The 15,619-nt window shown below is 33.8% G+C and overlaps 4 protein-coding genes and 2 long non-coding RNA genes across 7 annotated transcripts; 5 read left to right on the forward strand and 1 right to left on the reverse strand.

Annotated features, from left to right (window-relative positions):
• The first annotated feature begins 19 nt into the window (after positions 1-19).
• LOC104761533 (uncharacterized) lies at positions 20-1,191 on the forward strand. 2 transcript variants are annotated; one of them, XM_087499109.1, is made up of 2 exons: positions 20-158; positions 768-1,191. In XM_087499109.1, the coding sequence occupies exon 2, from the start codon at positions 781-783 to the stop codon at positions 1,009-1,011; it is 231 nt and encodes a 76-aa protein (XP_087355235.1). In that variant the 5' UTR covers positions 20-158; positions 768-780; the 3' UTR covers positions 1,012-1,191. The 2 variants fall into 2 exon arrangements, with proteins under 2 accessions (XP_087355235.1, XP_010482933.1); XM_010484631.3 differs by having other exon boundaries at positions 25-136.
• Positions 1,192-1,247: 56 nt separating this feature from the next.
• On the reverse strand, positions 1,248-4,214 carry LOC104761534 (adenylyltransferase and sulfurtransferase MOCS3). The gene is made up of 11 exons (XM_010484632.3): positions 3,839-4,214; positions 3,463-3,555; positions 3,277-3,332; positions 3,073-3,137; positions 2,916-2,990; positions 2,731-2,809; positions 2,541-2,579; positions 2,336-2,444; positions 2,129-2,247; positions 1,926-2,042; positions 1,248-1,825 (listed from the first exon to the last, which is right to left on the reverse strand). The coding sequence occupies exons 1-11, from the start codon at positions 4,089-4,091 to the stop codon at positions 1,436-1,438; spliced, it is 1,395 nt and encodes a 464-aa protein (XP_010482934.1). The 5' UTR covers positions 4,092-4,214; the 3' UTR covers positions 1,248-1,435.
• Positions 4,215-5,280: 1,066 nt separating this feature from the next.
• Positions 5,281-8,890, forward strand: LOC104761535 (protein NRT1/ PTR FAMILY 2.13-like). The gene is made up of 4 exons (XM_010484633.3): positions 5,281-5,635; positions 6,143-6,360; positions 7,176-7,741; positions 7,841-8,890. Exons 1-4 carry the CDS (start codon positions 5,449-5,451, stop codon positions 8,727-8,729), a joined length of 1,860 nt encoding a protein of 619 aa, XP_010482935.1. The 5' UTR covers positions 5,281-5,448; the 3' UTR covers positions 8,730-8,890.
• Positions 8,891-10,833: 1,943 nt separating this feature from the next.
• On the forward strand, positions 10,834-11,670 carry LOC147923008 (uncharacterized). The gene is made up of 3 exons (XR_015589437.1): positions 10,834-10,918; positions 11,033-11,181; positions 11,385-11,670. It is a non-coding gene; the product is annotated as an uncharacterized LOC147923008 (long non-coding RNA).
• Positions 11,671-13,153: 1,483 nt separating this feature from the next.
• On the forward strand, positions 13,154-13,752 carry LOC147923009 (uncharacterized). Its single transcript, XM_087497867.1, has 2 exons — positions 13,154-13,345; positions 13,408-13,752. The coding sequence occupies exons 1-2, from the start codon at positions 13,154-13,156 to the stop codon at positions 13,750-13,752; spliced, it is 537 nt and encodes a 178-aa protein (XP_087353993.1).
• A 714-nt stretch (positions 13,753-14,466) lies between these two features.
• Positions 14,467-15,260, forward strand: LOC147923010 (uncharacterized). Its single transcript, XR_015588152.1, has 3 exons — positions 14,467-14,521; positions 14,638-14,794; positions 14,996-15,260. It is a non-coding gene; the product is annotated as an uncharacterized LOC147923010 (long non-coding RNA).
• Positions 15,261-15,619: the final 359 nt, after the last annotated feature.

A 15,619-nucleotide genomic window follows, 5' to 3' on the forward strand; every position in this document is an offset into this window, starting at 1 on the left:
TCTAGACGAAGAAGAAGGTTCCGTAACCCTTTGTTTTTTTTTGGCTTTAATCAGATCGACACTTTCCTCTGCCATCACCGGAGCTCTGCGAGACTTCAAACAACTCCATAACTCTCAAGCTTGTAGCTTTACTCGCGTAACCGCTTCTTCACCTCTCTGTCTGTCCCTCTGTCTCTCTCTCTCTATATATATTTATACACATTTGTCTGTCGTCTTCATTTCACTGATCTGGGTTCAACTTTTGCTTTAATTCATTCTTTAGATGTTTTCTAGAAGTTGTTTTCTCTTTCTCTGTGGCTCGTTTAATTTTAACTTAACCACTCATCTCAATGACAAAAGAAGCTAGTTCTGTTTTCTGGGTTTTGTTGGGTTTACAGCCGTCGAGGCTGTGCATCCTGTTTTATTGAGTAAGGAAACGCCTGGAACGTGTTCGATAAAATGCCAATTAGAAATTAGTACTTTACCACTGTACATATTTGTATATGAATTCAACTTCTATTTGTGTGTGTCGCTTATAGGGTAAAGAAATCAGATCCTCGTTAAGCCAATTTTTGGAATTTAAGATCATGGTAGTGATACAAAGTTTGTTATATGGGACATTTCTGTAACATATGGACATTGCTTGGTTTATGAATCTTTTTGATAAGCCTCAACAATGTTCATATATTTGCTTTTCTCATTTAGAGATTCATTGATTGCTTTGGAGGCTTGGTGGATCTAAGGATAACTGAAGAAGGAATGGTTGTTTTTGTTTGTTTGGTTTGTAGAGTTTGCTGGACAATGAAGAAAGGATTGCACCCACAGATGCAATGGATCTCTTATGTAACACAGAGCGGTAGATTGATGCACGTGATGATGACAAGAATCCACCATGTTGGCAAAGTCTATCACTTTGGAGCTAAGCGTCAAATGGCTCAAAGCATTGGTCAGATTGCCAAGTTCAAGCGTAGGTTTAACGAGCAAGAGGCAGAAGCAGCCGAAGAGAACAACAACGAGAACCAGAAGAAGTAGCTCTAGTCCAACTCTTTTATCCCCTTCCCTTACCTTTCCATCCGAGAAAGCTTTAGACTATTCCTTTACACAAGGCAACTATGTATGAATCTTTTGCTTTGCTTCAAATGATTCATTTTTTTCACAGTTCTTAACTCTCTCTGTTTCGTCAATAAAGAACTTATCTTGTTCCCGTCTTCACCATCCATGTCATACATTGATTTATCATCTATGAAGATTGAATCACTCACTTGTTGTTTCACATAATTGAATCAGTCACTCTTTGTTTCACATAATAGAATCATACAATGGTACAAGGTATCATAACATCTTTCAACATGGGATTTGATAAAGTATCGTTACATGACATAACTAAACAATACATGCTTCTACTTCAGACATTTTGAGCTATGGATTTTATCAAGTTGGTTCATAAAGCTTCACTCTAATAAGTGGGAAAGTTGGGGTTGACATCGGCTGCCCAAGCTTCCAGTCCTCCAATTATATCCTTAGCTGAACTGAAACCCGAATCACGAAGATACTGAACAGCTCTCTGTGAATCATTCCCGCGTCTGCAAACAACGTAGACACTAGGATTTGTGCAAGATCCAGTTTTAACATGACCATCTTCCTTTTCTTTAAGAGCTGAAGTAAGCTCGTTTAACCGAGCATCTAAGTTTGCAAGAGGGATGTTGAGTGATTCCGGGAGAGAGACAATCTTATAGTGATGAGAAGGTCGAACATCGAGAAGTATATGGCGTTCCTTCTTTTGAAGGATTTCTTTGAACTCCTTGCTACTAATTCTTGATTCTGCAGGAAGCAGGTTCAACGGGCCCTGTGTTTCAAACCGATGCAGGTAAACTTTCTAAATAAGACTCTTGCTGAAAACAACTATCGGATTCGAGAAAATGAAAAAAAAAAAAGGAGAATAGTACCGCAAATAAAGGAAATTGGGTGAAGTCCTCATAGTCAAAATCTTTGAACTTTTGCTTATCAAAAGATGAATTGTCTCCACAAACTGTGCATTGGGAGGACCTGCCTCTGATCTTGACCTAAGCAAACAGTATTCTATCAGTTTATACAGATGGAAACTCAAGTAAGGGTAATGATGAACAGAAAGGGAATCAGTAAGCTTTACAATGCGGATCCTTGCTGATAATGCATCAAAAAGAAGCATCCGTTCAGTGAGTGGGTCGCCTACCATGCTCGCGAGTTTAATTGTCTCTAACGCTTGTAAACAACCGATAACACCCGGAACTGAGAAAAAATAAAGTGGAAAAGATCATTCAAAAGATGAAGCAATTGGTTGAGATTTGCTTGCAATAGAAAAGAAAAAAAAGCGTACCTACTCCAAGAACTCCACTATCAGAACATCTTTGGCACGCTGTGGAAGGTGGAGGAGTGGGAAAAAGACACCGGTAGCACGGGCCTCCGTTGTGATTATAGACCGTAAGCTTGAATACAAAAATTTAAATAACAGTAAATGTTTAATGTATGGGCTTAACATCTATAAGGAGAAACACAATAATGTTGATTGTCATATCACATACCTGCCCGTCCATCCCAAGTGCAGCACCTGACACCAAAGGCTGTATACAAAATACAAAGGTTACGTCAATACCGGCATCTATATAACTGACAACGAATAAACATAGACATCATTATGGATGGTAGTTTGTAATTAAAGTACTCAGGTATCACCATAATTTTAGTATAGACAGAGTTCAGAAGATGACTCACCTTCCCTAACAGGACACAACAATCGCTGATCATGTAACGGCTTGGAGGATTATCGGTCGCATCTACTATGATATCATATCTAATTTAAGCAGTTAATGGGAACAATAGTCATTCAATGCTTTACTTTGATGACACTAATAGAGATGCAGAAAGATGACATTTTAACAAAACATATCTAAGGATACTGGCTGAGGATTTCCAAAGCATTGGATGTGCGAAGAGCTTCCACATATTCATCAATTTGGATCGTCGAATTTATTCTGAAAATAAAGGACAAAGGAACTTTTTATTAGACTAAAAGAGAAGAGGTGTCCATAAATTTCTACAGGGAGTTTGACTTACGAGCGACAAGCAGCAGCAGCAGATTTCACTTTGGGATGACCAATGAATGCTTCTGTGTGTATAATCTGGATAATAAACAAATCAAAAGAGAGTTAAATCAGCCAAAAGTAGTATCTTTGGTTCAGCCCCCAACCACATACAGTATTCGATTTAGAGCCAAGAAAAAAGAAAGAGTTGCCACAGCAGATTTTGTCCAAGTCGTACCTGCCTATGCATATTGTTGAGCTCTACAACATCATGATCGATAATACCCAAACGACCTAAATGAACACGATCGAAGAGATGACCAGAACATCATAATCAAAGGGAGAACCAATAGTTTCAAGTAAAAGAAATACATACAGAGACTATATGTAAATAAATTTGGAGGTAAGAGTCTTGTAACCATACCAACACCACATGCTGCAAGATACAATAAGGCAGGTGAACCCAGTCCTCCAGCTCCAATAACTAATACCGAAGACTTCAAAAGATTTGACTGCCCTATAATCAAAACACACACACAAACATAGAACAGAACGGAAGAATCAATAACCAATCCAAGAATTCAAACAAATGCATTTTATAAGAGTTCAGAGTAGTTACTAAACAAAAGCAATCAAATTTCTCATTACATCAGTAAACTTCACCCATGTAATCAAACCAATTCAAAGGATTACAAAAGAAACCCAATACAAAAGTTTTCATCTTTCAGCTCCATCATCACTTAGCACAGAATGATTCAAATCAGAAACAAGAACGTGAAAAAGAGTTTGTATTTGAGTACCTTCAACAGCAAAAGAAGGAAGTAATAGTTGGCGACTATAGCGGTAAATCTGATCCGGAGACAACCCGTGTTCAAGCTCCGGCGCCGTTGGATAACAAAAACCATTAGAAACGGCGTCGCATCGTTCAACCGCCGCCGTATCCTGGAGCTTTGCCTCGAGGGTCAATATACGTTGCTCTAGTTCGGCCTTCTTGAGCTTTAACTCTTTCAGTTCCCGGACGATTTCCGACGAATCTCCACCGTTCGACTCCATCACGGCAAGGCAATGTTACAGTTACAGACACCGATAGTACAAGAAGAACCCTAGAGAGGTTTGATTAGTTAAAAAAAATCATCAAAGAGGACGATGTTTTAGTCAACGGACAATACGTTGACTGTTTTAAATCGGACTTAACCGCGAACCAAATTTGTTATCCGGGTTGGCCGGTTGGGGTTTAAGACAATCCATGAACTATCTCAATTAGACAAAAAAAAAAAAACCAGACCAATTAGTTTCTTAAATTTAAAAACACTAGGTTACACCGGCGTGATGATGCGGGATATTATTCTATACATTTTGAAATATATTTGATGTTAAAAATCTGAGTTACATTAAGTAGAGTAAATTTAATCGTATAATTGGTTTAACTCTACTTTATGCTATGTTTTTTTTTCTCCAATTACTTGTTATAGAAAATATATTAGTGTAATTTTATTTTGTGATATATTTTTTGTACTTTACAAATCATCTAAGTTTATATAGTTTGTATTGTTGTTACGTTACTATTTGTTTTGTTTTCGTTAGTGTAAATATATTACTGAAGTTTTTTTTTGCGAGAATTTTTTTGGCAGGAAAATATGTCAAAAATGTTTTTGCCGGAATTTTTTTTTGTGTTTGAGTTCTTTATTTTACACTCAAAGTAAAATTTTGTGGGATAGAGTTTTAGCATCTAGAGTTTAAGGTTTAATTTTAAAATTAAACCCTATTTTTAAAAGTTTATAGTACTATGAAACATTAAATTTTTGATCAAATACCTCAAAATTAGATCCCACACTTTTTTTTTTTTTTGACATATTTCATATCTCATTTCCTTTAAAATTGCGATCACAAATAAAACTCTCTATTTATGACACATGGTCATGAATATATTGGTCTTTCTATTTGTTTTTCTCTTATGCTCTCTCACAAATTATATATCCCACAAAAGCTAAAAAGTGTCTATTTTCAAATTTTTAACAAAAACTGCTTATTTCTCTGATTACTTTTCAAAAATATCTAATACACTAATGGATTCTATTACAAATATGGTCTAACTAATCCCAAAAACTAGTTCAAGAGATAAGGATAGCCAGAATCACATATATACTACTCAAAGGAAACTAATCCCAACCAATGTGGTATATTTTAATAATATCTACCACTTCCTTATATATATACTTACTTCCACAAATAATTCACTACACCCAAAAGAACTTCTAACGTACAGAGAGAAAGTGTGTGTATATATGTTGTGCCCACTCTCTGCAATTATCAATCATTTCATGGGGTTACATTGATTGATTTCACAACATTAAATCCACCCCAAAATCGAAGTGAGTATATATATTCCGAGTGTAGTAACATCTTAGAGATGGTTTTGGAGGATAGAAAAGAAGACGGTTCTTTGCCACAACCGTCCGGTAGTTTCTCCAAATCATCACCGTTGGAGTTGGATGTCGTTGATCCGTCCAATCAGAAAAGTTCGCCGGGAACTGTTTTGGATGGCGAGAAGGTTGAGAAAAAGCCTGGAGGATGGAGAGCCATATCGTTCATTTTAGGTATTTTATTCGTATAAACATAATTTACGTTTTAGTTGACCAACCCCTTGACCTTTTCATGATTCTCGTTTTGCCTAAATCTTTTCAACCCGATCAGGAAAAGAAGGATTCTATCAAAAATATATATATCTTGTTCTTTTACGAAGCATCATTAATTTTTTAAATCATATTTCTATTCTTGTAACCTTCGTCCAATTCGTTTGACACTCGTCCATCTGCTACTTTTATAACGGAAACGGGAGAAATTTGCATCTTTAAAAAAGTTTTAAGTGATATTTTATCTAATTTTTTGTTTTGCATTTTTTGACTTAAAAATATTATTGGTTTCCTCTGATTAATCTTTAAATAAAGGATGACTATAAAACTTTTTATTGCGGTCAAGAAAAAAAAAAAACTTTTGATAGTAGTTCTCATAATTGCTGTATTAAGTAAAAACATCATTCAATATGAAAAATATGGACGATTTTTTTTATTTATAAGAAGTTCTAAGAAAATGTGTCGAAACAGGTAATGAGACACTGGAGAGACTGGGAACGATAGGGTTGTTGGCAAACTTTATGGTTTATCTAACCAAAGTGTTCCACTTAGAACAAGTCGACGCTTCAAATGTCATTAACATTTGGTATGGTTTCACTAATCTCACTCCTCTCGTCGGAGCGTTCATCGCAGACACTTACGTCGGCCGCTTCAAGACCATCGCTTTCGCCTCATTCGCCACTCTACTCGTACGTATAAGATTTATCCCTTTAATTGATTGAACTTTAATCTAATGTGTGTCTACAGATGCACACTTACGTACGTAGTAATACTAACTTTATTGGCTCATAAATACATCAAATATGCAACTATTCGCGGCCTAGTGGTGCCAGCATGGGTCAGTGCTTTAGCGTCTACTGTTCGAATAGTTGCGTCCAACAAAAAATAAAACATAACAACTCTAATTAGAAACTTATTATATTAGAACATCTCCAGCATTAAGAGATGGTATGAGGATCATAATCTATACATATAATTATATTATAACAAATCAGTTATTTATTTAAATTAAAATTAAAATTAAAAAATAAGAATTTAACCATTTACATAGTGTCAAGTGGTAGATACGTTTCTGAAAAGTTCTCAAAGGAGAACCCGTATCTAATTCTTTTTCAAATTATTCATTTTTTTTTTCTTTAATATTTAGATACCCAACAAAATAGTACCGCTGGAGATGCTTATCACTCAATTTATGTGTTGTTTGTGTGTGTGGCGAAGATATTAGATACTACACGTCTTTTGTCAGTTCAGCTAATGAAAGTTACCTTACCTTTTTAATCATATGAAGTCAAACCTAATAAAGACTCTATTGTAAACTTTATGATAATTGTACCTGTTTGCATTTAATCACAACTTCAGTCTATCCCACAGTATTGTTCGCCTTTGTCAATATTAACTAATAAGTATCAAATTCAACTTCAAATTATATAATCACAATACTAACGAAGAGTCGGTTTCAAAATGAATGATGACTAATTATAATAACATTGATGACAATATGCAGGGACTAATAACAATTACACTCACAGCATCGCTTCCTCAACTCCATCCAGCATCATGCAACAGCAAGGACCCACTCAGTTGCGCCGGTCCGAACAAGCTCCAGTTCGGAGTTTTGATATTGGGTCTCTGTTTCCTCTCCATAGGGAGTGGAGGGATACGACCTTGTAGCATCCCTTTTGGGGTTGATCAGTTTGACCAACGAACTGAGGAAGGGGTTAAAGGAGTGGCCAGTTTCTTCAACTGGTATTACATGACTTTTACTATAGCACTGCTAATTACAAAGACCGTAGTTGTGTATATCCAGGACCAATTCAGTTGGATTATCGGATTTAGTATCCCTACCGGACTCATGGCTCTTGCGGTGGTTATGTTTTTTGCCGGAATGAAACGTTATATCTACGTTAAACCTGAAGGGAGTATATTCTCTGGGATTGCTCAAGTTGTCGTGGCAGCTCGTAAGAAGCGAAAGCTGAAAGTTCCGGCAGAAGATGACGGCACTGTGACCTACTACGACCCATCCGTCAAATCTAGCGTGTTATCCAAGTTACACCGCAGTAACCAATTCAGGTACTTTATAATATGTATTTTTTTTTTCCACTTATTTAATTCAAGAGCCGTCTTTGTTACTTGAGACGACACTGACTACATGATTTGTTTTCAAATTAGGTTTCTTGACAAAGCGGCCGTGATATCAGAAGGCGACCTAACACCAGAGGGAGCTCCGGCAGACAAGTGGCGGTTATGTAGCGTCCAAGAAGTGGAAGAAGTGAAATGTTTGATCCGAATCGTTCCTGTCTGGTCGGCCGGAATAATCTCACTCGCGGCCATGACAACAGAAGCCACTTTCACTGTCTCTCAAGCTTTAAAAATGGATCGACACTTGGGTCCTAATTTCGAGATTCCGGCTGGTTCACTCTCTGTCATATCTCTTCTCACAATCTGCGTCTTTCTTCCCTTTTACGACCGTGTTTTTGTCCCGTTCATGAGGCGAATCACCGGCCATAAATCCGGAATCACACTCCTCCAACGTATAGGGACAGGTATCGTTTTCGCGATCTTTTCTATGATCGTTGCGGGTATCGTGGAGCGCATGAGACGCAGACGCTCCATCAGTGCTGGAGATCCAACAGGTATGACTCCAATGTCAGTGTTTTGGCTCTCTCCGCAGCTTATTCTGATGGGACTATGCGAAGCTTTTAATGCCATCGGACAATTAGAGTTCTTCAACAGTCAGTTCCCGGAGCACATGAGAAGCATTGCTAACTCTCTCTTCTTTTTATCCTTTGCTGGTTCGAGCTACCTTAGTAGTGTTCTGGTGACTATCGTTCATAAGTTCTCCGGAGGGCATGATCGTCCGGATTGGCTGAACAAGAATCTCAACGCGGGGAAATTGGATTACTTCTACTATCTGATTGCGGTTTTGGGTATGTTTAATCTGGTTTATTTCTGGTATTGTGCTCGTGGATACCGGTACAAGGTCGGTTTACCGATTGGAGATTTTGAGGAGGACAAGCGTTCCGATGATGTTATGACATCGACAAAACCGATGATGTAGGAACAATAAGAAGATGATCGATGTTGTTTGCAATGATTACGATGTATCAACTAGATTATATAAGTGTAACAAAATTCTACATCTTAGTATGTAATATAGATATATATATATATATATATATAAATTACGCTCATCATGCTTCTTAAAATGGTTTTTGATCAGTTCGATTGATTCTTCCTAACTCATGAATAGTCTTTTCCTCTTCGTTTAACAGTAGAACTTCGTCATCTTCATAATGTGACACATTTCTAGCGATAAACGTAAACCGATGAAAAAATTGACACCTTTCTAGATGATCACATACAAGGTGCCTTCCTAAAAGTAAGCAAGTTTTAAAACCCTTACAAAACTTCAATATAAAAACTAGGTTTTCACCAGCGGTACACCGCGTGACTAAATTATAAATTAATGTATTTTAAATAATATTTTTAATATATTTAGTTTTCATTAAATTTGTTATTAGATAGAATATAAAATTTGTTATTAGATAGAATATAAAATTACATTAAATTTGTTATTAGATAGAATATAAAATTTTAAAACACTTAGTTTTATTTTCTATAATTAAACAGAGGTATATGCTTATATGGTATATGTTAGTGTATATTTTTATGTGTATACAATTTTTTTTTTTTTGGAATATTAAGAATATGTTGGAGTATGTGTAATATTTTGTAGTTCATATATACTAAAATAATTTATAAGTTAATTTTCCAAACTATGACTATAAATCTATAGTATATGAAATAAACTAATAGTTTTAGTGTTGGTTCTATAGTCCAAACCCGCGCGGATCACGCAACATGTTCAAAGATTTTTAATCCGCAAAAACTCATCATACGAAACCCGTGAAAATAAAATATAGTATGTAAGGCTAAAAATCACTTTTTATCAAATCATTTTTTCAAATTTTTAAAGATCAATACCTTTTCACCCACCTTCTTATAAAATAAGGAAATAAAATTTGTATACATTTACAATTATGTTTGTTACCTTTTAAAACAATTAGTTTCTATAAAAAATCAAATATAAATAGAGTTAATTTATTTATTAAATTAATTATTTAATGTCAATGGCATGACTGTAAATAAGTGCCAACTTGAGGATTTATTTTATAAATGTCTTCAAAAATGTATATATAGATTTATCAAATCATTTTTTCAAATTTTTAAAGATCAATACCTTTTCACCCACCTTCTTATAAAATAAGGAAATAAAATTTGTATACATTTACAATTATGTTTGTTACCTTTTAAAACAATTAGTTTCTATAAAAAATCAAATATAAGTAGAGTTAATTTATTTATTAAATTAATTATTTAATGTCAATGGCATGACTGTAAATAAGTGCCAACTTGAGGATTTATTTTATAAATGTCTTCAAAAATGTATATATAGATTAAGTAATAATTAAGTTTTTGTATTTTTTTCTTCTCTCAAAAAAAATAAAGAAAAAAGCATATGGTATTTTGATGTTTTTTTGTCGTCTATAGAATTAAATGAAAGGTCCATTTTAAACAAAAACAAAAACAAAAAAAAACCCAAAACACCAAAAACAGTTAAGACGCCTCACCCCAAGAATTATCATGACAATTTCCACTTTAGGCACCTCAAGGATCACTAAAGCCTCAATCGACCAGAGGATACAACGCAAAGAGATGGTAGATTTCATTCCTATCTCTCACTTGTAGGACATTCTTGGCTTCATGATCAAGTGAAGGGTGAGGCGTCTTTAAGTGTTTTTGGTGTTTGGTTCTTTTTTTGTTTTTTTCCTTTTGTTTAAACTGGACCTTTCATCTGATTCTATCAGACAAAAAAAAATTGTTAAACAAAATACAAAAAAAAATTGAAAATCAGGTAATCTCATTACACATATATGGAAGAATACAGTTTTCAAATGGCAAATAAATAAGAAATAAACCTTTTGACTGAAATTATTATCTAATGGCAAATAGATAATAACTAAACCTGTTGACTAAAATTATTATCTAACCAAATAAACTATAAATATATTTTGTGTTATGAAAATCTCATTAAATAATATGGAAAATTTTGAATACATAGATGGATATATATATATATATATATATATATATATATATATATATACATGTAAGTCTATATAAAGGTACACACAAGACCACCACAAATCATTCTCTTTAAATATTAATATATTACAAAGACAAAAGGTATATCGATTATAAATATTTATAATTGTTTTTAGTGAAATTGATACCTAGATATACGTTCCTCGTATACTAAATTTATTTTTTAACAATAATTTTGAATTTATTTTTTAATAGATTTTGCTGTCTAGTGAGACTAGATATATTGTAAGAAAAGAGCTATTAAATCTTCCACAAAAAAATAGCTAATACCAAAATGTTTTCATCCCACCGGCTACTTTCGCTGATGGTGTTTTCTCTTCTCATCATCATTCCTATGATTACTGGTAAAACATTTCTTTTACATATCTTTTTGTTTTTTTTTTACAAAATTTGTTCTTAAAATAATCTTCAAAAATTGAGAATCTTTTATTGGTTGAGACTAAATCACCAAAAGCAAAAACCAAATGTGTTAATGCTTACAACTTAAAATATTATAAGTTGGCCCTTAAAAAAAAATTCTTGGTGAATTTGTTTATGAACTATATAGGACAAGTAGTTGACTACGTTGATCTGGACCGATGTAAGTTGGGATGTAAAAGCACACCAGAGTGCAATCAAAAATGTAAGCTTAAAGGCGGAGGGCGTTGTCGACGATATATTAGCTATAAACATTCAGGCCTCGAAGAATATTGTTGCTGCAATATTTCTTTTAATTCTCCCATCTCTAGTCCGATCATGAATGATTGACCTCTTATTTTATGTGTACTCTCGATCGATTGTAAGAATTAAAAACATATAAATTATAATATAGTAATTGACATTATCTCATCAAATTATTATTAACAAGAATCTATACAATATAAAATCCTGAAGAAAGTATCAAAACCAAACATTTAACAAAAAACATAAAAAAAACACTATAAAATTCGAGAGTTTCCATGCATGAAAGACACTATGAACACTTTTTTTTTTTTGAAAAACACTATGAACACTTACGTTCATACTTTTTCTCAAATTCTCCCGTAAGATGCCTCTTGACGAAAGTTGTTTTTCCTTTGCATCCATCACCAACAATGACAAGCTTGAAGGTTGGATAATCGACGTTTTTCTAGTTAGGTAAAGCCTGATCAAACAAATACATATCCAAAACACAGAATTTTACACACACAAAAAAAAACGCATGAAAACCCTAGATCAAAGGGAAAATAACTTTTCATCTCTTTAGGAAGTACGAGAGAGGGTAAAATAGTAGATGATTTTTTAGGTAGAGGTGTAAGATGGAGTGAGATATATCTTTGTATTACTTTTTTTTTTCTGGAAGATTCAATAGTTCTTTTCGGTTTTGTTAATAAGGTTGACGCAAATTTGCAAAGTGCATAAAACTAAACGGGCCAATCATTTAAAACTAAACTAAATGGTATGCAAAATCTTTATCACTTGGTGGAAAAGAAGTCCTTCTGAAATCTTTTGCTATGACCTTTTACGTGTATGTTATGTTATGTTTTAGATTAACAAAAGCCTTTGTAGAAAGATTACAAGTGCCATGACAGAATTCTAGTGGAGTAATTGAGAAGGCAAAAGAAAAATAGCTTGGGTCGCGTGGAAAAAACTGTGTCAACCAAAATCAGAAGACGGTATGCGTTTAAAATATTTAGGCAATTTTAAACAAGCCTTGTTAGCTAAACAGGTGTGGTGCATGCTTCACAACCCAGGGCCGCTTGTGGCCCGGCTCTATAAAAGTCGATATTTCATCAAGAAGTCAATTCTGGATTGTGGTATTGGTAAAAGACCTATTGTGGACAGTTGGAAATGAGCATGATAGGAGTGTTTGGATAGATAAATGGATCTTTGATGACAGTTCAAGAGCTCTATATAGAATGCAAACATTCTTTGATGTGAATTTGCGGGCTGTAGATTTGATGGTGTATGGAAGCTGTCGGTGGAATGTTAACTAGGTCAATGACTATTCTCACCTTCTGATGCAAAACAAATTCTAGCTATGCCTACAGCCATGGATCTTGGTAAAGCTTTATCTGGTCTCACACCAAGTCGGGATCGTATTCAGTAAAAAGTGAGTATCGGTTTGTGATGATGCAATCAGTGGCTTTTGAAGAGCAACCTCCTACCATGGCAGTGACAAATGCTTTGAAAGCTAAGGTAATCGTTCCAAAAATCAAAACTTTCTTATGGTGAATGCTATCTGGTGCATTAGTGGTGTCGGATCGTCTTGCCTCGAGGGGTGTATTGGTGGACCGAAATTGTTAAGTATGTGGTCTCCGGGATGAAATTGTTTTTCATACTTTGTTTTATTGTCCTATGGCTTGTCAAGCCTTTGAGGTGGCTAACGTTCCCGCACCTAGTAATGGTTTCTCTTCTACAGATGTTGGAAAGAATTGGGAACACCTAATGCTACTAATTCAAAATAATAATATACATGCTGAGATACGCCTCGTTATTCCATGGTTATTGTGGGCATTTGGAAATTCAGAAACAATGTTGTTTTTCAGGGTAAGAGAGCTGATGTACGAGATGTGGTACTGACATCTTTAAATGATTCAGCTTAATGGAAGGAGATTCAACTCGACGCTTCGTTGGAGATGACGTGGCAACGCAGAGACATATTGACAAAGACAATGTGGCAGAAACCAGCAGTGGGGGTGGCTAAATGTAATATTGCTTCGTCATGGATTAACAGCTCGTCTATGACTGGTGGAGAATGGATTGCAAGGGACGAAACCAGACAAGTTATGTTTCATGCTAGAGAAGCATTTACACGAGTAGATTCCCATATGAAGAGTGTTTTGCCATGTTTTTTATGGACATTGGAAGCTTTATGCAACTTACATATTGACAAGGTGGAGCTTGTAATGAACCATGCTACAACTATGGATGCTTTTAATAATCTCAAGGATTAGCTAAGGTATTTTGCTATCCTGAGAGAGATTCATGCCAAACTTAATATTTTAGTCTCATGGGATTATCATTCAGTTGCAGCATCAACAAATAAAGTGGCTAAAGCTATTGCGCAAAGTGTTTAAATGAGATGGTAAGCTTCAATCTTATTTGGCACTTAGAGGCCTTCTTGGATTCATGATCAAGTGCGTTCTGAGAAGTAGTAGATAGATCTTTCGTTTTTTGTCTTTTTCTTAAAGTAGTTTGCTCTTTTGATTTTATTTTATTTAATATTAAAAAAATTATTGACTAAAAAAGATTCGGTTGTTTTTTTAATATGAAACACAATAGTAATGGCAATCAAATAAATTAATGAAACAATTGACTAAAATCATTATCTAAACAAATAAAATTAAACAAAATAATATTTGTTAATTCTGTAACCCGTTAAATTATTAGAAATACCTTTTGACTAAAATTATATGGAAGAATATGTATTCGAATCCAAATACATAAAGCTTTTGGCTAAAATTATTCTCTAATGGCAAATATAAAATAATTAAACCTTTTGACTAAAATTATAATCTACCCAAATAAACTATATGAAGATAATTTTGTGTTATGGAAATCTCATTAAATTATTTTTTTGGTCAACATCTCATTAAATAAAGTGGATGATTTTGAATACATAGATGAATATACATATATATACATGTAAGTCTATATAAATGTACACACAAGAACACCGCAAATCATTTCATTAAGTATTAATATATACTACAAAGACAAAAGGTATAACAATTATAGATATTTATAATATATTGTTTTTAGTAAAGTAGATACCTAGATATATGTTCCTCTTATGCTATATTTATTTTTAACAATAATTTTCAATTTATTTTTTATAGGCTTTGCTTTCTAGTGAGACTTAAAGATATATTCTAAGAAAAGAGATATTGAATCTTCCAGGAAAAAAAAATCAGCTAACGACAACCCAAATGTTTTCATCTCACCGATTACTTTGGCTGATGATGTTTGCTCTCATCATCATTCCTCGGATTACTGGTAACACATGTTCATATATTGTATTTTTTTTTACAAAATTTGTTCTTAAAATAATCTTCAAAATTTGAGAACCCTTTTATTGGTTTAGACTAAATCACCAAAGCAAAAACCAAATGTGTTAATGTTTACAATTTAAAATATCACAAATTGGCCCTTAAAAAAAAAAAAAAATGTTGGTGAATTTGTTTATGAACTATATAGGAGAAGTAGTTAACTACGCTGATCCAGCCCGTTGTAAGTTGGGATGTAAGAGCATACCAGAGTGCCATCAACAATGTAGGCTTAAAGGCGGAGGGCGTTGTGAACAATTTATTGACTATCTACACAATTCTACCGCAAATTATTGTTGTTGCGATCTTGCTTTTAATCATCTCATTAATCATTGATCTCTTATTTTATGTGCACTCTCTACCGATTGTAAGAATTAAACACATCTAAAATTTTAATATAATAATTGGCACTATCTCATCAAATTGTTAATAAGAAGAATCTACAATATAAAGAATAATCGTCATAGAATTGTTTAAGAACTGCTTTGCTGTAGCAATGTAAAAATGTTTATTTTTTTCTTTCAGTATATACGTATATTTAACATGAAAAAAGTATCCAAACCAAACATATATTTAACAAGAAAAAAAAAAAGAAAAAAAATAAACACTATAAAATTTAAGAGTTTCCATGCATGACAGACAAGATCACATCACTCAACCACATTCAAATGTGCGTTTTCGAAATACTACAATGATTTTTGTCAACTCTATCACGAAAACTTATATGTATGAAATATTTGTAAAGATGAAAAGAAGAAAAATCTTCCTCTGTTGG

Source organism: Camelina sativa, chromosome 18 (assembly GCF_030686135.1).
Source record: "Camelina sativa cultivar CO46 ecotype springtype chromosome 18, ASM3068613v1".
Lineage (NCBI taxonomy): Eukaryota > Viridiplantae > Streptophyta > Magnoliopsida > Brassicales > Brassicaceae > Camelina > Camelina sativa.

Bases quoted from the DNA above. Each gene is read 5' to 3' on its own strand.
- LOC104761533 (XM_087499109.1), top strand. From the start codon at position 781: ATGAAGAAAGGATTGCACCCACAGATGCAATGGATCTCTTATGTAACA.
- LOC104761534 (XM_010484632.3), bottom strand. From the start codon at position 4,091: ATGGAGTCGAACGGTGGAGATTCGTCGGAAATCGTCCGGGAACTGAAA. The intron at 3,556-3,838 runs GTACTCAAATAC...TTTTGATTATAG, and splicing joins TCCTTCTTTTGCTGTTGAAG to GGCAGTCAAATCTTTTGAAG. The intron at 2,445-2,540 runs GTATGTGATATG...TTTGTATTCAAG, and splicing joins CACTTGGGATGGACGGGCAG to CTTACGGTCTATAATCACAA.
- LOC104761535 (XM_010484633.3), top strand. From the start codon at position 5,449: ATGGTTTTGGAGGATAGAAAAGAAGACGGTTCTTTGCCACAACCGTCC. The intron at 5,636-6,142 runs GTATTTTATTCG...GTGTCGAAACAG, and splicing joins AGCCATATCGTTCATTTTAG to GTAATGAGACACTGGAGAGA. The intron at 6,361-7,175 runs GTACGTATAAGA...GACAATATGCAG, and splicing joins CCTCATTCGCCACTCTACTC to GGACTAATAACAATTACACT.
- LOC147923009 (XM_087497867.1), top strand. From the start codon at position 13,154: ATGGCTTGTCAAGCCTTTGAGGTGGCTAACGTTCCCGCACCTAGTAAT. The intron at 13,346-13,407 runs GTAAGAGAGCTG...GCTTAATGGAAG, and splicing joins AAACAATGTTGTTTTTCAGG to GAGATTCAACTCGACGCTTC.